Source organism: Coturnix japonica, chromosome 1 (assembly GCF_054131305.1).
Source record: "Coturnix japonica strain WE chromosome 1, WE-NBRP24, whole genome shotgun sequence".
Lineage (NCBI taxonomy): Eukaryota > Metazoa > Chordata > Aves > Galliformes > Phasianidae > Coturnix > Coturnix japonica.
The window spans coordinates 51,994,995-52,018,554 of NC_140663.1; the positions used below are offsets into that span (position 1 = coordinate 51,994,995).

Below are 23,560 nucleotides of genomic sequence, written 5' to 3' on the forward strand. Positions count from 1 at the left end.
TGGGATCTATTCACACACAGCTGCCTGGACTAAGCAGCACAACACAGACACCACCACACAACGAGGCGCTGCCTATAAATAACGCTTTTATTAGGGATGCGCCCAGGCACAAAATGGCGGCTAAGGGACGTCCTTCACAGCACCACACCTCCCACAGGGCCGGGCTGTGAGGAGCCGGAAATTAAGAGACCGGAGGAGGAGGGGATTCCTTGGGTCGGAAGTGAGGGTGGGTGCGGCGTGGGTTCGCCATGGGGCGCAAGAAGAAGAAGAAGGGATCTGGAAGCGCAGCATCGCGGCTGGTGGTGACTTTCGATGAGGAGAAGCGGAGGTGAGGACACGAGGGGTAACACGGTGGCAAAGTGAGTTGGGGGGGGATGATGGGGTTTCTGGAAACTGAAGGTTTGCTCTGTTCCCGGTGTTTAGGGAGTACCTGACCGGCTTCCATAAACGGAAGGTGGAACGGCGGAAGGTGGCACTGGAGGAGATCAAGAGGAAGCTGAAGGAGGAGCAGAGGAAGATGAAGGAGGAGGTATAGCTGCTCCTGATCACAAGGGACCCCTTGACGTATCAAGGTTGTGGGGCAGGCACGCTTCCCTTCCCTCGCTTAAAAGAGGAACGGGACTTCGTGGATGGAGGGATCGGGGTTGAATGGGCACTTGGGACAGCAGGGGTGCCATAGTGACCTGTTTGTCTCTCCCAGAGGCACAAGGAGTACCTGAAGATGCTGCGTGAAAGGGAGGAAGCTCTTGGTATGTATGCGCTCTGTGCCTGTAGGGTTTGGGCTCCTGTGTGGCAGAGTGGGTATCAGAGGAGTTAACTGGCTGTGAGAGGCACCAAACTGGACAGCGCCTGCGGCTGGGCGGACATAGCTGTAATAGCAGTCCTACCCCAAAGGGATGTTGCATCACTCATCTTGTATCCCCCTGGGAAGCTGGGCAGCAGCTTGTGTGGTGGGCTGAATGGGGGTCCCTGTCCCTAGTGGGAAAGGAGACTGGGCTGAATAGGGGTCCCTTGTCCTTAGTGGGATAGGAAACTGCAGGTTGAACAGGAAGGAGCATGCAGGAGGGTATTTCCAAGGCACTGACATCTTTGTTGGGAGAAGGAGCTTGCCCTTTGTGTCTTAAGCCTCCATGCAAAGACTGGACCTCCTGCACCCAGCATGATGGTGCAGGAAGCATAGAATTATTAAGGGTGGAGATCTGTAAGATCATCTAGTTCAACTGTCCACCTACCGCCAATATAGCCCACTAAACGATGTCCCTAACTAATACATCTGCCCTTTCCTTATAGAACGGGCCATTCATCTTGGCCAACTGAGTGCAGTGCTGGCTCACATTCAGCTGGGCATTAAACAATGCCTCCAGTTCTTTTTGCTCCATGTCGTTTTCTTGCCACTCTGCCCCAGGTATTTAGTGTTGCATGGTGCTGTTATGAGTGTACTTTGTAAAAAGCTGATATTTCTGTCTTTCCAGATGAGTTTGATGAACTGGAGCACTTGGTGACATCACGGACAGAGTCAGTGAACATCGACCACCCAAACCATATTGTAACAGTCACAACCATCAGTGACCTGGACCTCTCAGGTGCACGCCAGCTGGGACTGACCACCTCTGAGGTACTGCCTCTTGTTGACTGTCTGATTGCATCAACTGTAAACATTCTTGGGGCTCGTTAGATTGTCACGCCCTGAATATGCTGAAGGGCTCACAGCTGGCTAGGAGCGAGGATGAAGGGGGAAACTGAACTTTGACATTTCTCCACAACTTACATTGTGCCATTACAGAGGAAGAAATGTCATCCTTGAACAGCTTTCTTCTAAGCCTCTCTGGAATTGTTTGCTAACTGACCTCCTGTTAGTGGAAGGTGCCACAGAGCTGGATAGAGTGAACACAGTAAAGATGTGTTTGTTTCTTCTTTTAAGGGAAAAAGTGATGCTTCAGAAGAGAAGGGTGAAGAGGTGGTGAACAAGCCTGCAAGTACAGTGCCCAAAAAGTCACGAAACCCCTTCCTATCTGAAAAGTACGTATAAATTCATTCAGCTGCTTGCTGCTGGGCAGTGTGAGCTGATCAGGAGGATCTTTTGTTTCCAGATCAGTGGTGTGATTGCAGGGAGGGGGTGCTGTGCTGCTTGGGTGCTTGTGGACAGGAACCAGCAGAGGGCACTGGCAGTCTGGAAACCTGCCTCTGTCCATCTGTTTCTATCACACTGATCTCTGGTAATGGCAGCGTGAGGTGGGTGTGGTGCAGGTCAGGCTTTGCCCTGAACAGTTTGCTTAGTCCTTCTCCTTCTGTCCGATCAGGATGGTACCCAGCACAGTGGAGTTCCCCTGACACCTACAGTTACTCCTGTGCATTCCTGTTGGGCTGCATGGGGCTGTCTTGCTGCTGTTATATCACCTTTCTGCAGTACACTTTGGTGCCCAAACATTTCTCTTCCTGTCTTCTCCAGGATCTCTTCTCTTACTGCTACGCTGCACATGCACAGCCGGAAAAAGAAGAAAGGAAAGCAACCCCAACGTGGGCAAGGTCCATTTAAGAAAATCCAGAAACCAAACATGAGGCGAACCACTAAGACTCAGAGACGGAGACTGACAGGCAGAATGGGCCGCGACCAAGATTAATGGAGAGCCTGGTGCTCAGAGCAGCAGCTGGGACTGTTTTCAGCAGCTGGGTTGCTGCTCTTTGTGCCCCTTCATAATGATCAAGGACCTTGTTTACATGGCTCTCTGAGCCCAGTTCAGCCTTACTCACCTGCTGTGTGTTGGCCACGGGCACTAGACACTGCATTTATTTAGCAGGAGTCTCCAAATAAGTACTTAGGTGCCACAGAATCTCTAAAATCTTCTGATGGAGGTCAGGTTCTCTGTATGACATAACCCTTAACTGGCTTTATCAAAGGAGAGGATCTAAAGCTGAATGCAGCGGGCATACTGTCAGGGGTCTGAGTATCTATCCCAGCTGAAACTTACTAAGTTTATTCTATGAAGTCATTTTGCTAAGAGAAATACGTGTGACTTATCTGAAGCATAACAGCAACTATGTTAATACCGGTACCAGCTGGAAAGAGGGTTAATGATTTCTATTGCTGAAAAATATATATATATATCTTTAAAATCTACTGGTGCTCAGGAAAGGGAATAGCTGGGAGCTGTTCTTGTGGTAATACAGAACCCGCCAGAGCAGGAATGGCTCATTCCATTGTCTGCTGAATGTGCCGATGTTCATTCCGATAGCTCAGAGGAGTATGAAATCCCTTAATGCCCTTGCTGCATGTGTGTGGCCTTCTCTGGGATGGGAGTGGCAGAGGCTGTGCGTTAGCTCAGGGTGGCTGCCTTCTGCTTGGAAACCGTGGTACATGTGTTCTAGCATGGATGCCTTCAAGAGAAGGGGGAAAAGTAGTCACCATACATCTGCGTGGCTGGGGTTAAGGACATGACACCTTGTCATGTTAGGTGTTTCAGAGGTGCAGAAACGCAACTTGTGGGCGAGGCTGACTGATGGTACGGTTAGATCCTACCCTTCAGGGCTGTACAGCAGCTTTTCCCCTTGATTAATGGTGCCTCCCAGGGTGACCAGAGGCAGAATGAGACTTGCAGTTTGCCTCCCCAGGAGTTTGCCCTGAAGCTGCAATGGCCACTGTTTGCAGCCTGTGTTTTTGTCACACTGCAAAACCTGCTGAAACATGGAGTGTGAACTTTGGGTTGGGTTTGTGGAAGCCTGGAATGACAGTGGGATGGCGTTGAAATACCTCATTATAAGCTTGATGGGATGTTAAGTGTGGCCTCAGCAACACCGAGGTGTTCGTTATTTTGCTGCCAGGTGATTCAGAAGAATTACCGACCCTAATAACTTCTGAGCCTTTCTCAAGCTGCAGCTGAAATCTTGAGAAGCCTTCCATGCTCAGGGAAGGGAAAAAATTAGTGGGGGGAAAAAACAGATCCATTAAATCCTATATGGAGTTAACCACAAGTATTGTTTGCTGTGCTATTGATTTCTCCATCTGATTGATTCAAGCTTGCTTTTGTAATGTGACTTACTGACTCATCCCTCGCCTGCTGTCTTTGTTATGCTATGTTAGGGCTGGAATTGGGCTGTGCTGGGTGAGGGATACCAGCTCACACACACAAGTTAGTGTGTGAAGTAGTTGCCAGGCACATCCAGCATATGGTTTAAAGTCTCTCTGTGCCAGAGTCATCGTGTCATTTGCTGCTTCCCTTCTTTTTCAGGACAGCTTTCGGTGTTATTGATGCTTTTTCCCTCTGGCTGTTCACAAAATGAGTTCCAGCTGTTGGTGAGGAAGCTGCTTCTAAATATGTCCTACCTGCAAAAATTACCGTGGCTGCTGCACTGAAGAGTGATCACAGCGTGCCCTCAGGGTCACCCAACTGTCTCCAGTGCCCACAATCAGCTACAGCCTTGTCCCTAGAGATAGGGAACCTGGCTGGTGTTGGTGCTGCTGTTCAAGGGCTTGCACAGGAAAGATACAAAGCTCCAGTATGCTGTGTCCATGCATGATGGTGGCGTTTGAGAGCCAAGAGAGCTCATTAGCCGGGAGTCCTAGTGCTTGTAGATCCATCCTGCAGATGTTAACCATCTCCTGGGGGCAGGAGCCCCAGGCCTGCTCCCTGTCAGGGGATGGGGATGAGGGGGAATAAGCGGCAGCCCGGCTCTCCCTCCCCGGTCCAGCTCGGGTCGATCACCCAACCTCTGCCACCGCCACGTGGGTGCCCGCACACGTTCCCGCGGGCGCGCCGCCGGGCAGCCACTCAAAGGGCAGCATTCAAATCGGTGTCCGGTCGAGGCCAATGAGAGGGCAGTGGGCGGGGCTTGGCTGCCCGCAATTCCCACGGGGAGCTCCATTCAATGGGGAGCTCGGCGGGGAGAGCGGTGCTGGGAGTCGTGGGGAAGCGGAGGTACTGGGGGCACTGGGATGCTCTGGGATGCATTGGGAAGGGTAGCTCCGGCTGCATGAGCTGTGGAGGCCATGGGGAGCTCGGTGGACCCCAAGAGCCCTGCGGGATGCTTTGGGTTCCTACCACGTGTGGCAATCGGTGGGATGTTGGACTCTTTCTATCTGCATTGCTTGCAAGGGAGGGCCTGGGCTCAGGTCTGGTGTCGGTGAGCCGAGATAACGTGCCCTGCCCAAGCTGTCTGCTTCAGAACCTACTGAAGGGTGCAGAGCAGTGCCCCCTTCTAAAAGAAGGCTCCTGCTGGTACATATCCTTTTATTATATGTAATGATATGTAACGATATGTAATGGTCGTACTGATGGCATTGCAGCTGGATGCCCTTTGATTCCAGCCTAGCGCAGCAAGCTTCAGTCTGAGAATAACACTTGTGCTTCCATAGGAGCCTGAGGATGTGGAACTGAAAGCTCAGCTTTCTGCTGCTGTTCCTTTCTCCTGGCCACTCCCTGTAGCCCAGCAGCCAAAGCACCTCCGTCCCTATGGAGGATGCCGGGTTCGGTGAATGATGTGCCTTGTGCCAACTTTGAAGCCAACATATTTGCAAGGAGTTTGTGCCAACATTGCTTACGTGCCGCAAGAGTTCACCCCCATGCTGCACAGGTGAGCTCCTCCATCCCATCTGCAGGCCCTAAGAGCTGCTCTGTTCAGCCCTGGGACTTGGTAGAGATGGAAATCCCTAGCACAAAAGCTTGTGATGTCCATCATCACAGAGCTGGAGCCGCATTGGTGAGGAGGGTCTGGACACAGTTAGGAGGGGCTCTGTAAATCCTGGGAAGGGAAGAAGCAATACGGATACATGCAAGTGAATAGCAACAGTGAGGGAAGGGGGAAGGGCAATGTAGGGATGCATCCTGGATTTTATCTCTGTTTGAGGCCTGTTGGTCCCTTCCAACTCAAACCATTCTATGGTTCTTACCCAAAACGTGGTCCTGGCAGATCTCCCTGGAGCTGCTGTGAGCTGTTCCTGGAAGGAAAGGTGGAATGGGATACACGCGATGCAGGGCTCAGTCTGACCCCATCCTCCAGCATGAGCCACTTGGCTGCAGAGCGCTGCATCCCTCCAGGCATCAGCCGGTTTCATGTTCACAGAGGGTTTCGTGTCATTCGCTGTCCTCTTGGAGCACCAGGCCGGGGATCATGAAATAGTAATGAGCCTCCCGCCCTCCTCCTTGCCCTCGCCCCCGGGCCCTCTAAGATTACTGTAGCCCTTTGCGATCTGCTTAGAGCCATCTCTGAGCATATCCAGATGCCAGAGGGAGGGCAGGCGAGCCCCCTACCACTGATCCTAAACCCTGCAGGTAATGGGCCTGGGGGAGATGCTGGAGGGCAGCTGCAAGCAGAGATCCCCCCCCCCCCCAACCCTCATCCTCATGTGCTTTCATATCCGGCACGGTGACGGCATGGCTGCATCCCCCCCTTCCTCGCAGGAGCATGACGCAGAGGTGGCGGGGCACGGCACCAACGCAGACCCAGGTGGGCCCTGGGACGCCGTCCGCATCGTAGCACCACAGTGTGAGGTGTACATCTGCGTGGGTCGGGCAGACGGTGCAGAGCGGTGAGTGGCAGAGTGATGGAGGGGGGAGATGGGGAAATCAGGTGTGATATCACCAAGGGATGTGGTTAATGGCATGGTGGTGGTGGGTTGATGGTTGGACTGGGTGACCTTAGCGGTCTTTTCCAAGCTTGATGATTCTATACTCTGCCTGGGAAAAAGGGCTGAGTGTTTTTTCTGCCTGTGTTTCTCGTGACTGCTCCCTGTCCCCAGGCTCTGCAGCCATGCTGACTGCTGCCTGTCCTCATCTTGCTCCACAGCTGGCACCAGAGCAGGTCACAGCCCCCACTCAGCCCCAGCACTGCGGGCCAGCATGGAGAAACCAGCACCGAGCCCCACAGCCACACTGAAGGCAGGGTGAGATGGGCACTTTGTTTGGGTGGTTTCAGCCCCCTTGTCCCCTCAGAGTCACTTCTGCTGGGCATACTCAGAAGTTCCAAAGGTGCTGGGGGTGGGGGTCAGCTGGGACCCTTCCCTCCTCACATATGCTCTTTACCCCCTTCCAGCCCAGTAACTCGCAGTCCCATTGCAAAGCCCTGCCCTATTTGTCTCTCAGGGCTGGGAGATGACCAGGCTGTTGGACACCACTTTGGGATCAGGCAAGCGGGACACAATGAGCTACAGAGGCCACAAGGATAATGCACAGCTTCAGGTGGACAGAGCCAGGTGGAGTCAGCCCCTTCCCTCTGGATCCTGGGTGAGGACAGAGGCTCCAAGCTTTAGGAGAGAAGTCTGTGTGCCAAAAGCAGGTACATGGGGCTTGCTCACATGTGGGATCCTCTTGGTGTGCTGACCATAAAATACGGGGCTGCTGTCTCCCTACGTGCTTCGCTGTGTTCCCACCCCACCCTGCAGTCTGGGTTTTCCCTCTGCCCTCCTTGGCTGTAATGCTGAAGCCCTGCTTTGCCACAGGCAGAGTAGCATTGCACACCACTCATTCAACAACCTTCTCTCCATCCCAGAGCGTGCTCCTGCCAGCCAGAAGCCCAAGGAGGGCTGGGCGAAGCACCGCATAGAGAGTGGCTATTTCTCCTTGGAATCTCGTAAACCTGACCCTCCATGGGCTCCTTCCACACCACGTCCCAGCCGCAGCTCCTCTCCAGCTCCAGGCAGCAGCAGCAGGCACTTAACATCCTTGTCCCGGGCTGGGGAGCCTCGTGTGCACCCCAGTGCTGGGAGCACAGAGGGGAAACGTGTGCTGGAGAGGCAGGAGTACACGGTGCTGGCAGACCTGCCCAAACCCAAACGCCTCGGCCGTGGGGATGCTGCTGACCGCTGTGGATCCCGCACTCTCAGCCCTGGCCGAGTGGAGGTGGAGAGGATATTTGGCTGTGAGCGCAGGTGAGGTGCAATAGAGCATTGCAGTGGGTTGTCCCCGCAGGGCATTCCATGGCCTGGAGAGAACAGGGCTGGGGGTTACAGCTCAGCTATGAAGCTCTCACCCCATTCTTCCCAGCCATGTCCTGGGAGCTGCAGGACATGGGAACTGGGGAAAGAAGAGAGAAGCTCCCAAATCCTAGTAGGATTAGGGATGAGAAGTCCCTGGTCCCAGGCGAGTCCTCATCTGGAGAAGAACAAGAGGCTCCAAAGTTGGCAGCCCAATGGGTGGCATGGGACACATGAGGGGTATAATGGGTATAATGGCAATGGATAAGACAGGAAAGAGCAAAGTGCAGAGGACCCAAAGAAATGGCATGAAAAAGATGGGGATGAGGAAGCTGGGATGGTTGCAGGGTGGAGACTCCAACATCTGGGGCAGGCAGAGATGTATGGCTGGAGTGGGGCTCAGTCAGCAGCCAGACAGGCTGTGTGTGCCTGCAGGAAATCGGAGACATTGGAGGCTTTCCAGGCACTGGAGGAGGGCCGTGTGGAGCGGCTGGATGGCAAGACCCCAGTGCCACCCAGCAAAGGCAGAGTCATTCGGAGGCAGTCCAGCCCCAGCCTGCCCAGGGAGGTGAGTCCTGGCTGCTTTCTCCTGCCAAGTATTCCCCTATTCCTGGGTCCAAGAGGCTTCTGGATAGAAGCTGGCTCTATGCATAGGGGTGCAGGTTCTGCAACACCTTTTGTAACCCAACCAACCTGTCTCCCAGCTCTCATGCCAGCTTACCTCCCTCCTTGCTATCACTTGTGTTCCCTTTGCTCTCTGTCCTGTGTGTCCCCAGGGTCAGCGGGTCTCCTGGCACACTGAGCCACGCAGCAGAGACTCCAAGGAGTCCCGGCGCTCCCCCAGCCCAGCTCGGCACACAGAGAGGACTGGGACCCCCCTGCGCCCTATGTGCCCATCTCCACGGGCAGAGAGGGACTGGAGGAAGCCCCGGGAGCCCACGAGTCCTACTCAGAGGCTGGAGAGGGGAGGCAGCAGCCCGCAGTTCCTCAGACCACGCTCCCCTAGCCCTGCTTCGAGGTTGGAACGGAGGCCAGGAGGAACTCAGAGCCCTCCCCAGCACACGGAGAAGGACTGGAGAAACAGAGCAGATAGGAGCCAAGTTGCCTGGCAGGCTGCGAGCATGGGGAAAGCCATTGAGAGAAAAAGCTGGGGGAACACCCTGCACCCCCCGAGCCTTGGGAAGAGCGTGGATGGAAGCAAGCTGGGAGGAGCCAGGCCACTGCGCTCCATGAGTCCTACAGGACGGACAGATGGCATATGGAAAAGCCAAAAGGAGACCTCCCAGCCTGGCCTTGCGTGGGGGGCAGAGACACAACGGGGGGACCCTTCCAGGAAGCAGCTGGAGTGCAGCTGGAGGAGCCTCCGGGATAAACTGCAGCCTCCCCATGCTGGGAAGGGCACAGACAATGAGTGGAAAGGCCGAGGGAAGCCCTTGCGTCCTATGAGCCCAACACGGCCACCAGAACAGGTTTGGAAGGGCCATGGGGATACCCGCCAGGCTCAGAAGGCAGAGAAAGACTGGAGGGTGCAGGAGAAGCAACCGTGCCACATGGAGTTGATGCAGCAGCTGGAAAGGGACTGGAGGAGCCCTGCTAGGTATGCGGATGCCTGGCCACGGCCAGATGATAGTTGGAGGAGGCCTGAGAGCCCAGCCCAGCAACTGGAGGATGACTGGAAGGGGGCTGAGCACAGCCACGACTCAAACAACCCAGAGAAACCATTGGAAAGCGATTGGGAGAACAAGAAAATCCTCATTTATCACGTGAGTATAGAATCATAGAGTCATTAAGGTTGGAAAAGGCCGCTGAGGTCATTTACTCCAGCTACCTACTGCAAATACTGCCTGCTAACCATGTCCTCAGTGCCACATCCACATGGTTCTGGAACACCTCTAGGGACAGTGACTGCACCACCTGCCTGGGCAGCCTTTCAGGTCATTATAGAGAGTGATGAGATCTTCCCTGAGCATCCTCTCCTCCAGCCTGACCAACCCCATTTCCCTCAGCCGCTCCCCATCACACTTGTGCTCCAGACCCCTCACAGCTCCACTGCCCTTCTCTGGACACGCTCCGGGGCCTTCGTGTCTCTCTGGTAGTGAGGAGAGTAGGTCGGGGCGCGGGGGGTGAAAATGGAAACAGGAATTGGAAATGGCAGGTGCGGAACCAGCACACCCCTTTTCCCGAGGTCTGAGAAGCAGTTCTGCCACAGCACTGGGAGACATGGGGAGGAGATGGACGTGAGGGGCTCAGGCTGAGCTTTCGTTTTCTCTCCCCGCAGTCGCAGCTGGGTGGGAGCTCCAGCTCCCCGCAGAGCTCTTCAGGAAGCCGGCCTACACACGGCAGCACCAGCGACAAACACACTAAGGTAATGCCCGGGGCTCCCCGCCCAGCCCCGCCGGCTCCATTGGTTGAGGGAAAGGGGCGGCCGGGCCGGAGGCCACCCGCTGCCATTGGGCCGGGCCGGGCCCTCCCAGGAAGTTTAGGGTGGGAAGGGGAGGGAAAAAAAAAAAAAAAGAAAAAGAAAAAGAAAAAAGTTTGAAGGGAAAAAAAAAAAAAGAAAAAAAACTTGGAAAAACTCGGAGCGAGCGGGCATGGTGGGGCTGTGGGAGCCGCCCGGCCGCTAAAGCCGCCCCGCCGCCCTGGCTGCCCGCAGCCGGCCCCGCCGCGCCCCCGCCATGACGGTGAGTCCGGAGCCCCGCTGCCTTCTGCTTCCCCACCCGGGCCAACACCGGCTCCCCCTGGCCCCGCTCCGGGGGAGCTCCCGTTGGGCTGTGGGCGGCGCTGAGGGTTGTGGTGGGGATGGGGTGCGGTGGAGGTGGCGGGCCGGGCCCTCGGCCTTTCCCGTGCAGTGGGGCGGTGAGGGGTTTGGCGCCGTGCTTTGGTCTCGGGGCTCTTTCGTAGCCAAGCCGTGTCTTTGGGGGGGAAGAAACGGGCTTTTGGGGCGGCAGGGATCCCCGCTGTGGTGGAGGGGAGGCTGCCCGGGGGGAGGTCACCCTGCAGCAGGTGACCTCCAGAGGTCCCTTCCACCACCGCTGTCCCGTGGTGTGAAGCGTTGCTCTGTGTCCCTATGAGTTCTGGGAGCCATGGCCTGGAGCTCTCGCTCTGCTGCCTTCTGTCCTCCATTCCTTCCCCCTGCCCTCTCCGTACCACCCAGGAGTCATTCTTCCACTCCCACCCTATCTCCTTTCCTTCTTTGGTGTTTACATTCTTAAGATACTTGTAGGCTGTTATCTCGGCCCTTGTATCCCTGTGGCAGCCCAAGCAGGCAGCCGGCTCCCTGCACCAGCCATCGCCCCTGCTCACTGTTGGAACCCCCCTAGTGCCTCCTGTCGCATCCTCACGTCTCCGCTGTTTGGAGCCAGCCCCGGATCTCCGGATGGCTCTGCTTTCCTGCCCGCTTCCTCCTCCTGCCCCGGCCTTTTCCTCTGACGGGGGGATTCAGCTCAAACCTCACTCTTTTCTCTGCCCATATCCCAAGCGCTTCTCTCCAGAGTATAAAGCTTTTGGGGATGTTTACTGGCTCTGGTGCTGTGTCCATGATAGTAACGGGGCAATGTGCCTGGCCCTCCTGCCCCACTCATGTGTGTGCTGGGAGAGAAGGTCACGCCAAAGGTTTCGCCTCCTTTCCTTCCCTCCTGCCGCTCCCAAGCTGGAGCCAGTGCTGAAGTCACTGGATTGGAAAGGATAACGGCACAAAGGGTGGAGCTGTCGCCACGGGGAAGAAATTAATTTGCAAAGAACTTTTGCAGGGCTATGGGGATGCCCGGGTCTGGGGGAGTGGATGAAGGGATGCACGTGGTCTGCAGCCATTCACCACCTTTGCTCCTCGTGCCTGTTTTACAAAGCTGGGTGGTGGGCTGAGTTATTTGCCGGCTCGGGAGGAGCTGGAACAGCAGAGTTGGGAGGAGGAGCAGCTCCAGCCTGCTTGGCTGAAGGCAAAATCAGGGAGAGAGCTGTTATCCTGAGTCAGCTCTCCAGCACAGCACTTCTGGAAGGAGCTGGACTGGTTGGGATGCCGGACAAGTGGTGTGAGGTTAGGAGGAGGCAAAGGGTGGTGGTGGGGGGCAGCTTTTAAGCAGGGAGTGAGCTGGAGGAAACCCTGCTTGTTCTCCATAACCATGGCCTAGGGCTGGGCAGAGGGTGGACACTAGAAGGAGTGAAGTCCCTCAGCATCTCAGACAGGATTTGTTCTCCAGCTGTGGTTGTAATTCCATTTTGATCTCCAGCCTCAGGGCAAAGAGTTGACACGCCGGGTGTTTTCACAGCTGTTAAATTGCCTCCTGAGCCGTAGCGGTGAGGGCTGGTTCATAGCGAGCCGCTCTCGGCTGTAATAAGTGAGCGGCAGGGAAGGTGCTGTAGGAGGTACCTCTGGGGCACGGATGCCCAGGCTGGGATAAAATGTGCTTGCTTCCCCTTGCTCCAAAGCCTGGTCCGGCTTGTGGCAGAGCTGTGTTCCCTTCCACACAGTTTCCTCACCCCTATCTCTCTCCTATCTCTGAATAAATAACTCCAGGGCACCTTGTAGAAACCTCCCTGCTGCATATTTTCCTTTTCTTTTTTTTTTTTTTTCCCTTTACTCTTTCCTTATCTCCTGTTTCCTCTTACAGGAATGATTGCTAAATGCAATTCTCCTCTGCACTGGGTACTAAACTAAATCCCCATGTGTTTCCTCTAAGCAAAGTGGGGGCACTTCTCCTTACTTATTCCCCCTATGGGAACTTTGCTTCCCACCCCCCCCGGCATGCAGAAACCTTCTGTAGGTTCCAGCATGCACTAACCCTCTGTTTTGTCCTTTCCTCTCCAGCCAGATCTCCTCAATTTCAAGAAGGGATGGATGTCCATCCTGGACAAGCCAGGAGAGGTAAGCCCTACCCAGAGCCTACCTCTTGCAGTAGCCCTGTTGGTTGAGTTCCTTGTGTGAGCAGTGATTTTTTCCCTTCCCCTTTTGTTGTGCTTGCTCCTGCTGCAGGGAATTCATGCTTGAGAGACCCAGCATTGTATTGGGCACTCTCTGAGCTGAGTTATTACAAGGACTTGGAAGGGACCTAGAAAAGGGGGGCAGAACCTAGAAATGGAGAGGTCACAGGGCTGCATATCCCTCCTTGTTCCTGTGCTTCCCTCAGTAACTGTCTATCCATTTACCTCCTGTCTTTTCCGCACCTTCCCCCAAACTCATCTGCCGGCAGTGGAAGAAACACTGGTTTGTGCTGACCGACTCAAGCCTGAGATATTACCGGGACTCAAATGCTGAGGAGGTAAGCATGGGTGGTGTCTCCTCACCCCTCTGTTCTTTCCTGCCCTTGTCCTCATAGTGACAGGGAGAGGAACATGACGGCCAGCACGGGCGTTTAATGTCTACACAAGGGAATGCGTTCCATTCTGATGAAGGTCTAGAGTCTCCTTGAGACCTTGTTCTGACCCATCCTTCTCCATCTGAAGAGCCCCTTGGGGCTGTCATGGTTTGAAGTTGACATGGGGTGCAGCTGGGCTGCCCTGGTGCTTTGCCAGTCTTTCTTCCCATGCTTTGGTTAGGGTGCAGGCAGGTGGCAGGGGCTTTTTAAGAGCTGGGCTTTGCTTACACCCTAGAGGGTGGCTGTGCTTTCAGGCTGATGACCTCGATGGTGAAATCGATCTCCGCTCCTGCACGGATGTGACAGAATTCGCGGTGCAGCGCAACTATGGCTTCCAGATACACGTGAGTGCCTGGAGGGCAGCACTGAGGGATGCCGGGTGAGATGGCTGCTCCTTCCTCATCTGTATCCCTGACACAGAAATTTGGGTAGAGCAAACTTCATGGTGTCAGGATGGCAGGGGTAGTTGGTGGCGTGCTCAGCACCCAAAGGGTCAGAGTACAGCTATATGTCCCTTTGCTGAGTGGTGACAGCCTGTGTCCCATCTCTATTGCAGACAAAGGATGCCATCTTCACACTGTCAGCCATGACCTCAGGCATCAGGCGCAACTGGATTGAGGCTCTGAGGAAGAATGTGCGCCCTGTTAGTGCTCCAGATGTCACTAAGTAAGAGCTGCTTGCTGGTGGGTCTCCTCGACAGGAGAGACATCTGAGAAGGTCCTGGGGAGGGAGGGGAGCAGTGGGGCTGTGATGGTGAGAGTGATGGGCATGCAGGAGGTGATGCTTTCAGGGGCACGGCATCCTGGAAGGCTCCTGTCTGCCAGCAAGTTATTTAATTGAGTTGTGGAAACATAGAATCTGTTACATATGGAAAAGACCACTAAGATGATATAGTCCTACCACTGACCCATCGCCAGCATGTCCAGTAAATAATTTCTCTCAGTGCCACATCTACCTTTTCATGTAAAACCAGCAGTTCCTCACACTGCCCACAGAAGCCTGCCCCCAAACCTATTTTTTAGCTCCGTTTTGCTGCTGGAGTCTGGCTTGGGTTCAGGGTGAATCCTCCCCACCCCCTGGGGAAAGCCTGTTTACCCATACATGCAGACAGAGCTGCCAAGCAATGTGATGCAACCGCTCTGCTCTCATACAAGGTTTTTCACACAGCTGAGTTGAGCAAAAGCTGAGCCATGCATTTAAACAGTAATGCAAGGGGGCTGTTTGTCTGTTCTTTTGCACTGCCTGTCCTTCATGTATCATTGCTCTGTTTTCAGGCTATCTGACTGCAACAAGGAGAACGCAATCCGTAACTGCATCCCACCAAAGAGCTCACTGAGGGTGGACGAGCAGCAGCAGCCAAGTTCTGAGGGAAGCACCAAAGGCAGCACCTGGAAAGTGGATGGGCCACGTCATGCCTTTGACTATGTAGAACTGTCCCCCTTGCAGCAGGATCCCCAAAATCAGGGTTCCCCACAGAGGACGAGAGGGAGCTTGAGGGTGTCAGAGCGAGTGTCCAAGCATGAGGATCTGGAGCGGGATTTGGCAGTGCGTTCAGAGGAGAGGCGCAAGTGGTTTGAGAGTCCCGACAGCAGGGTCTCCCATAGTGATGGCCCAGAGGGGAACTTGTCCCGCAAGGTGGAGGAGCCAGACTTGCCTGCTGCCCCACTTTCAGAGGAGCAGCGGGTTCGGCTGAATGAGGAGATAGAGAAGAAGTGGCAGGAGCTGGAGCGCTTGCCCTTGAAGGACTCACGGCGAGTGCCCTTGACAACACTGCTGAACCAGGGCAAGGGGAACCACGGGGATACCAACGAGGCGCTGAAAAAGGAGGTGAGAACACTTTGGAAAGTGTTTTTTCTGGTGGCCCCTTAGCGCTATCCCTGCAGCTTTGTGCCTCCCTGGTGGCTCTGCAGAAGAGCAAGGCCACCAGCGTTGATGGCATCACTTGCATGGAGCTGTGTTTCCCGGCAGCACGTTTGCTATCTCATATCTTCAGCTGTTCCCAAGTCAACAAATGCATCAACTCCCAGCCCTGGGAAAGAGGCTGAGCATCTCTCTTCTGTCTCTGGCACAGATCCAATCACTGCGGGCACAGTTGGAGTCCTGCCGGGCCCGAAACGAGAGCCTTCGGGAAGCTGCCAAGTCCCAGGGAGACGGCCATGTGCCCCGGGGGTACATCTCTCAGGTGAGCTGGATGGGTGAGCCTCAGGCTGGGAAATGCCAGAGCCTGGACTCATTGCCAAGCGGGTATTGCTAATCATTGGGTTGCCATGGTGGCCCTAAATAGGCTCAGTTGTGATCAATGTTAATTACATAAAGGCCAGCATGTCAATTAAAGAGGCTGGAGCTGGCAGTGGTGCGCGCACACTGTCAGGAATTCAGTATCTGTCATAGTTGAGGGAAGGGCATTTGGGTTCCTGGTGAGCTCCTGTTGCAATGGACTGTCTGCACCCAGCCCAAATAAAGAAAACCACAAGTCACGTGGAGCAGCTCCACTGGTACTCTGCAATCTCCGTTAGCACTTACAGCTCACGGGCCTCCATGCAGTCAAAAGAAAGCAAGAAGGAGCAGGGAGAAATGGCATCTTGTCTTCCTGAGGCTAAACTTCACCTTTCTCAAAAGGTCTCTTTCTCTCTCAGTTTGCCTTAGTGCCAATTGAAGGAGGGGGAGAACAAGTTGGTGAATTCAACAGCTTCTTAAGAGTGTTTTGGCATGATTTGATGGCAAGCAAATCCTCCCCAAGGGCCTTGGGGCATAGGACCAAGATGGGAATGTCTTGCTTTGCTGTAACATAATTTATCTACAGCACTGGGCATTGAAAAGGCCAGCCACCAGAATAAAAGCATGAGCTGTGCGAGATCACTAGCAGTCAGGCTTTGGGGATGGAGGTGTCTGTAACAGCGCCCAGCCAAGGGGAAGGTGTCACTTTTCTGAAGCAGAGGCTCAGTTTCCCTCGATTCTGGGGATGCTGCTTTATTTAAAAGGCAAATGGTGGGATGTGGTTCCAGCAGTACAGCCTGGTGGAAGGGTCTGGATCAGCTCCCCGTTGGTGTCTCTCGATGGCTGAGTTGTAATAGAAGAGGAATGTTTTTTCCTCTCCAGAGCATGCAAGGCTCACAAGATTTGTGAGCTGAACACTTGTGTTCGGTGATAAAAGTACCAGGAGGAAAAAAAAACCATCAGAGAAAGGGGTTTCATATGTCTCCAAATGGTGCTGGACTAAGGGGGTGGGGGGTTGCAGTGTCAAGTGTCATCCCAACAAGGAGCCTGTCCTCCTGTCCTCATGTCTTAGAATCATAGAATCACAGAATATCCTGAGTTCAAAGGGACCCATAGGGACTATTGAATCTAACTCCTGGCTCCACACAGGACTATCTAAAATTCAAACCTGGTGTTTGAGAGTTTCTTGAACTCTGGCAGTTTAGTGCCCTGTCCCAGTGCCCAACCACCCTCTCAGTGAAGAATCTTTTCCAACCTCAACCTGAACCTTGCCCTTACATCCCACCCGACTGTCCCGATGCAGCACCATGTTGTAATGTGTCTGCCACTTTCACATCCCTCACCTTTCCCTCTTACTGTCCTTTCCCCGGCACGGCAGGAGGCCTGTGAGCGCAGCCTGGCTGAGATGGAGTCATCACACCAGCAAGTGATGGAGGAGCTGCAGAGGCACCACCAGCGAGAGATGGAGCGGCTGCGGCAGGAGAAGGAGCGGCTCCTTGCAGAGGAGGCTGCAGCAACAGCAGCGGGTAGGAGCAGAAAGCAGGACGTGTCCCTTGCTCCCACTTCTCCCAAATGTCTGACTTCTGCCAGAAACCTGTCACCTTCCTGTCCCAAAAGTCTTGTAACTTGAGTCCCACTGCTGAACCTGCTGTTTGGTCTTAGAGGGAGCTTGGCTCTTCTCCAGCCTGTGCTGCAAGCTCTGGTCAGGCTGGGATGCCATTTATTAATCTCCTTGGCAGCACTTGGTGCTTTGGGATAATCCTGGGACGTGGGAGTTGCCCAGAGGGCAAAAGGGAAGGAGGAGGAAGTGCAGAGACAGATCTTTGAACCTGAGGCACCAAGAGCTGGGTCAGTTGCCTGGCTGGGTTTCTCCAGATGTGCCCAAGCTGGAACACCCTGATCATATGTATCCTGTTGTGTCTCTCTGCAGCCATTGAAGCACTGAAGAAGGCCCACCGGGAGGAGATGAACAAGGAGCTGGGCAGGACACGAAACTTTCAGCAGTGTGGCTCTGTCACAGACGCCCTCCAGAAGCAGCACCAGTAAGAAGTCTATCCTGCTTTCCCTTGCGCAGTGCTGTGGGCAGAGCCTGTTTGTGGCATGGGACAGTGGTGGTGGCAGGGCAGCAACAACCTTGTGCCTCTCTGGCAGGTTGGATGTAGACTCACTGAAGCGGGAGCTGCAGGTGCTGTCAGAGCAGTACTCCCAGAAGTGCCTGGAAATTGGGCAGCTAACAGAGAAGGCAGAGGAGCGGGAACAGACATTGCAGCGCTGCCAGCAAGAGGGGAAGCAGCTCCTCCGAAAGAACCAGGCAAGACAGGGGCTTCCCTGCCCATAGGGACCTCAGAACACCGTTCCTTATTCATATACTTCCCCTCCCAATAAATTATTGGGGCTGGGGCAGCAAGAGAACCTTGTGGCTATGCCATATCTGCCTTTTTGCCTGCAGGAGCTGCAGATCCGCCTGTCAGATGAGATTGGGAAGCTGCGAAGCTTTATCACCTCGCGGTGTTCTGGGGACCGATCTCCGCAAAACAATGAGCGCAGCTCCTGCGAGCTGGAGGTACAGGGTGCATAGGATGTCCCTAGCAGTTTGGGCTTGGAGTGGAGGGGACTGGGAGCCACACAAAGCTACAGGGCCGTGCAGGAAGGAGGTGCGCAAGCTTCCCCTGCGTGCCTCTCCCGGGGCACTGTGCATCACTTCCCGCTTCCTTCCTCCTCCACCACCATGCTTGCGCCAGGGAGGACAGCCGCAATGCAGGCTGTGGCTCTCTGCTTCCCCCTGCCTTGAGTCACCGCCTGCTTCTCTCGCCTGAGCCAGGTGCTGCTACGTGTGAAGGAGAATGAGCTCCAGTACCTGAAGAAGGAGGTGCAGTGCCTCCGGGAGGAGCTGCAGATGATGCAAAAGGTTGGTGCTTCCCTGGGTCTGCTGGCTAGGGTGGGCACTGTGTCTCTCTTACAGCAAAGCAGAAGGGCTAGAAGGCAGCACAGTGATCTTTCAAGGTCCCTTCAAACCCGGGCTGTTGTATGCTTCTGTGAAATCATTGCCCAGTTTGGGCTGAGGTTCAGGCTTTAGGCTGTGTCCTCCCTCACCCACTGGCCTTTCTCCCACTTGCCTCACCTTGGCACTTGAATACCAGCTTGAGGGTTGCTAACTCCTCTCCCTCCCTGGCAGGACAAGAGATTTGCCTCAGGGAAATACCAGGACGTCTATGCAGAGCTGAATCATATTAAGGTGCGCTCGGAGCGAGAGATTGAGCAGCTGAAGGAGCATCTGCGCCTGGCCATGGCAGCCCTGCAGGAGAAGGAATCACTGTGCAACAGCATCAGCAATTAACGGTGAGCGCCGAACGACTGTAATGTTCCTTCCAGGCTTGGGGGGTGAAATCCACTGACTTTTGACAGAGGAATAGAAGCAAAGCAGCTTCCTCCCTCTCCATTTGGTGGTCAGTGCGGCTTTGGCTTGACCCAGCCACGGTCTTGCTGGTGGGCACTGACCAGTATTGGGGCACATGGGATCAGGGCGGGCATGCCAAGCATGTCAGAATCTCCTAGAGTGGCAGAAAGTACAGCATTTCTGTGCTGAGTGCCATCCTTCCAAACCTGTTTCTCTTTTTTTTTTTCCCCTCTCTCTCTAGGTCTACTTCATTTGTTTATCTGTTCTTGTTTATTATTGCTCCATTCCTCACTTGAGGAGAGAGGGAGGTTGGATCCCATCCATTGTCACCTTGGCGAGACGTCTCTCTCTCCAGCCAGCTCCTCACTCCCCTCCCAAAGCTTTCGATGAAGCCTTTCCAAAACCTTTTTACCTTCGTATCTGAGCACATTATTTGGAATGGCTCCTTACATGCACCTTCTTCAGGATTTTATACATGAAAATTATATTTTATAGAAGAATTTTGTTTTCCCTTGAGAAGAAGAGGAAAAGGAGGGGGGGAAAGCTTCTACGTCACCAGCATTTTCTAACCAGAGAAAATATACTCCCTGCTTCCTCAGCCCCCCCATCTCCCAGCCACGTATCTGCCTTTGGCACTCCCATTCCCTCTCTTCCACCTGTCTCTGGGGCCCCATGGGGACATACGGGGACGCGTAATGACACCACTGCCCCAGCACCCAGTGGAGGAGAGACACCCAAGCCATAGGAGGGTGCACCTGTCTGCAACTTTGAAAGAGGAGACCTTGGCACGAGGCTGCGAGATGGAGTTCTCAGTGACTGTCCTTTGGCTCTGCCTTGGCACAGCCTCAGCTCCTGAAGCCTCCCCACTTGCCCTCCCTTGGGCTGGGGAGAGCTGGGCCTTTTAGTGGCAGAGGAGCTGCTCTGCCACACCCTTCAACTCTTTAACTTAATAAAATCTTCCCCTTTTGCTGAGAAAAAATGTGTTTGCTGAGGGCAAGGCTCGCTATGGGGCTGTGAGCAATTTCTGCAGCTTCCTGCCTCATTTTGAAGCAGGCAGCTCTTTTGTGACCACCGGGAGCAAGGGGGAAGATCAGAGGAGCAGCAGCTGTTTTCCCCCCCTCCTGTTTTGGGGTGAAAAAACCACACTTTGCTCTTTCTGAAGGGGAAGCACTCAGAAAAGGCTCCTGGCTGCTTTCCCTGGGCAAAGCCAGCATAAGAGCCAGTAAATCCAGTTGTGGGTTTGCATCATGCCTGAACCACCACCTTAAAGATGGGATGAGCCTTGGGTGCGGTGTGCCATCAGCCAGAGATGGAACGGCAAAGCTGCCAGGCTGGGGGTGGCAGCCTTGAAGTTGGAGAGTTATGGGGACCGTGTTTGCAGGGAAAAAGTGAAGTTTAGGGCATGGTGTTGTACACTTGTTTTTTGAGGGGAAATAGAAAACATGCTTTTGCATCCACCAGTTGCTTAATTAAGGTTGTGGGGTTGCAACTACCATTGGGGGCCAGCCAGCCCCTTCCTCAGGTGCTCCCTATGTTTGTTTGGGTTTGGTGGTTTTGGGTTTTTTTTCTCTTCCCAACTGGGGTCTGGTGCTCCCGATAAAGGCTTTACACCAGCATGTGGCTGCTGCCAATCAGCCCCTTCCCTGTCCCACATGCGGCGGGGTGATACCAGCCCCACAGCTGCCCCATAGCGATATCTCCTGGCCCCAGGGCCATGGGGGTGAGAGGAGGCAGCCAAAACGTCTGCCTATTTTGAGCCTCTTTGGGCATTGAAAGTGGATTATGTCAAATTTTGCCATGATGGATTTGCTGGCTTTGCGTGATGGGCTGCAGCACATCTACGGCGTGTGTGCTTTGACCATTTTAAGATGAAGTCCTGAGGTGGACGTGCAGGAATCCCAAAGGGTTTGTTGGGATGATGTGCGGGAAGAGAGGAGGAGGAGGAGGTGGATGAAGTCACTGGGATTAGTGGGAGATTGCTGTGTCAGGCTCCTTCCTCTGAGGTTTGTTGCAGGGAGATCTTTCCCAATCTCCAAAGTCTATTTAATGCCAGAAACATGCAGCATTGATGTCTGCAGCATTTCCATCACACCTCCAGCCCCAGAGCCCCTCTTGCATGTTAGAGACACACCAGTGCAAGGTGACAGGGATGCTCTGCTCCACCAAGGGTGATGCAGGGACGTCAGTCAGGATTCACACATGGGAGACCATATTTTAACTTGCTAAATGTTAGAGACTGGGTCTGGATGAAGGGTCCCCCACATAGTGGGGGGAGGCTGCAGGAGGTGCCCAGGTGATGGGCTCTGATAAGACACCCAATTTTCAGCTGCCTCTACCAAGGTGAAGCCTGGGCACTGCACTACCCCGATAAACATTGCCACTGTTTTTTGGAGGCTCTGCTATGAGCTGGCGGGGAAGGAGCAGGGTTTGGAGATGCTCCTTCCCTCCCCCCCCCCTTCTGTTTTCTCTCTTTGGCGGGTGAGCCCGCGCGCTGCTGGCGGTTAGAAGCTTGGACGCAAGTAAAACCAGATGGAATCTTATCTGCCTGCTCCTGGGTGCCTACGTGCAGGCAGCCAGCAACGGCGCTGCATTTCCCGCGCAGCAAATTCAAGGTCCTTCACCCGGTCAAGGTGTCACACAGAGGCTGTGGTTCCCTACAGCATCACCTTCTCCTTTCCTTGTGTGTCTGTGGTGGCACAAAAGCACCTGGCGCTATTGGTGTTGCAGAGGGGTGCTCAGCACGCATTGGATGTGCGGAGATGTTAGAAGCTGCCGTGTTTCACCCCTAGTGCTGCATATCCATGGGGGCACGCGGATGTTTTTTAAGACAGAAGGAGGAAAATGTGATGTAAATGCTCCAGGAAGACGATGGTCACAGCCACGTTTAATCTCCTGGGGGCAGCTGGGTGCTTACTCAACTGGGAGGCAGTGGCTGATGAGAGCTCTGCATATCCTAAAGCCTCTGGTGGGGAGCAAAGTGGACAGAGTGGGAGCTAAGACAGACTTATTGGACCGTGGGGTACAGCTGTCAAACCTATTTTTGAGACTTTTTGCAGGAAAAAATGTGCACCACCACCACTCCCATACATCAAAACCCTGGTAGCCTGGAGCCACCACAAAAGCCACGGTGACCTCGTAGCTGCTCAGGGCAGACAGAAGGGTGAGACCCCCAGTGTCTCTCCAGTTATCCCCTAAATTCCTCCCCATTTTCCTCCTTGTCTCCATCCAGTGTCCCCTAATGCCCTTCTGAGCATCCTTGTGACGTTCCCCTATTCCTTCCCTGTCCCCAGCACGAGATCCTGCTTGCCCTGCACATTACCTCCTTGTCTCCTGATCCCCCTCTCAGCACCTATCCTTGTCCTGTCCAGTGTTAGTCCAAAGTACTTCTGTGCCCCATCACATCTCTCCCTGTCCCCTGCTGTCCAACCCAGTGTCCACCCTTGTCCCTACCATATCCCTCCTTGTCCTCTGCTGTCCAGCCCCAGTGTCCACCCGTCTCTGTGATGTCGCACCTTATCCCCCTGTGTCCAGCCTCAGTATCCATCTCACTCCCACAGTGTCTCACCCTCTCCCCACCATTTCCCCCTCCATCTCTTAATGTCCAACCCCAGCGTCCACCTCTTCCCCCATCACATCCCGTCTTGTCCCAACCTTGTCCCTCCCTGTCTGCCCCATGCGTGTCACTGCAGGGCGGGGCAGAGGGGACGCGGGGACACGCAGTCCTCCCTACGGTCCGTGCCTCACCCTTAAATGCATGGTGCTGGCATGCGCGGCTGCAGACGCGGCGGCAGCAGCAGCAGCAGGAGCAGCCCCACATCCGTTGTTGCTGGCGGCTCCTATTTTAGCTCCCTAACCTCGGTGCCCCGCTGCGGGGTGAAGCGCCAGCCATGACGGAGAGCCTGGTCCTATCCCCAGCCCCAGCCAAACCCAAGCGGGCGAAGGCGTCGCGGCGCTCGGCGTCGCACCCCACCTACTCGGAGATGATCACGGCAGCCATCCGTGCGGATAAGAGCCGCGGCGGCTCCTCGCGGCAATCCATCCAGAAGTACGTGAAGAGCCACTACAAGGTGGGCCACAACGCCGACCTGCAAATCAAGCTCTCCATCCGGCGTCTCCTGGCTGCTGGGGTCCTCAAGCAGACCAAAGGGGTCGGGGCCTCTGGCTCATTCCGCTTGGCCAAGAGCGACAAGGCCAAGAGGTCCCCCAGGAAGAAGAAGAAGGCTGTCAGGAGGTCCACGTCTCCCAAGAAGGCGGCGAGGCCCAGGAAGGCCAGGTCACCGGCCAAGAAGGCCAAAGCCACCGCCAGGAAGGCCAGGAAGAAGTCGCGGGCCAGCCCCAAGAAAGCCAAGAAGCCAAAGACTTTTAAGGCCAAGTCGCGGAAGGTCTCCAAGGCCAAGAAGGTGAAGCGGTCGAAACCCAGAGCCAAGTCCGGCGCCCGGAAATCACCCAAGAAGAAGTGAGCAGCCTGGGGGATTTGCCCAGGCTCTCCCCTTTGGTTTCTGTAAATAGCTTTTGCCTTTATTTTTACTTCATTCTATTTGCAAGTTTTATAAGTCCATCTCTTCCTAACAGCTAAAAGAAGGCAACGAATGAAAGGGAAAAAAAAACAAACAAAAAAGAAAAAAGAAAAAAAAAAAAAAAAGGAATATCTTCCATATGGAAGAGTTCCCATTTATAAAAGCTACTTTT

At 54.5% G+C, this 23,560-nt stretch overlaps 3 protein-coding genes across 10 annotated transcripts; all 3 read left to right on the forward strand.

Annotated features, from left to right (window-relative positions):
* Nucleotides 1-211: 211 nt before the first annotated feature.
* On the forward strand, nt 212-3,969 carry NOL12 (nucleolar protein 12). The gene is made up of 6 exons (XM_015862862.3): nt 212-328; nt 424-529; nt 701-749; nt 1,473-1,615; nt 1,922-2,019; nt 2,450-3,969. The coding sequence occupies exons 1-6, from the start codon at nt 249-251 to the stop codon at nt 2,619-2,621; spliced, it is 648 nt and encodes a 215-aa protein (XP_015718348.2). The 5' UTR covers nt 212-248; the 3' UTR covers nt 2,622-3,969.
* Nucleotides 3,970-4,863: 894 nt separating this feature from the next.
* TRIOBP (TRIO and F-actin binding protein) lies at nt 4,864-19,850 on the forward strand. 8 transcript variants are annotated; one of them, XM_085519288.1, is made up of 22 exons: nt 4,864-4,913; nt 5,351-5,568; nt 6,396-6,523; nt 6,781-6,877; nt 7,077-7,269; nt 7,483-7,861; nt 8,342-8,474; nt 8,683-9,669; nt 10,185-10,271; nt 12,711-12,767; nt 13,093-13,161; nt 13,512-13,601; nt 13,814-13,923; nt 14,532-15,084; nt 15,329-15,439; nt 16,853-17,000; nt 17,405-17,516; nt 17,626-17,785; nt 17,924-18,037; nt 18,296-18,382; nt 18,650-18,813; nt 19,113-19,850. In XM_085519288.1, exons 2-21 carry the CDS (start codon nt 5,455-5,457, stop codon nt 18,809-18,811), a joined length of 3,891 nt encoding a protein of 1,296 aa, XP_085375414.1. In that variant the 5' UTR covers nt 4,864-4,913; nt 5,351-5,454; the 3' UTR covers nt 18,812-18,813; nt 19,113-19,850. The 8 variants fall into 8 exon arrangements, 6 of the variants coding, with proteins under 6 accessions (XP_085375414.1, XP_085375435.1, XP_015718182.2 ...); XM_085519309.1 differs by having other exon boundaries at nt 4,890-4,913; nt 6,734-6,877; nt 7,027-7,269; XM_015862696.3 differs by lacking the exon at nt 4,864-4,913 and having other exon boundaries at nt 5,349-5,568.
* A 2,798-nt stretch (nt 19,851-22,648) lies between these two features.
* Nucleotides 22,649-23,551, forward strand: H1-0 (H1.0 linker histone). The gene has a single exon (XM_015862834.3). The coding sequence runs from the start codon at nt 22,759-22,761 to the stop codon at nt 23,329-23,331; it is 573 nt and encodes a 190-aa protein (XP_015718320.1). The 5' UTR covers nt 22,649-22,758; the 3' UTR covers nt 23,332-23,551.
* Nucleotides 23,552-23,560: the final 9 nt, after the last annotated feature.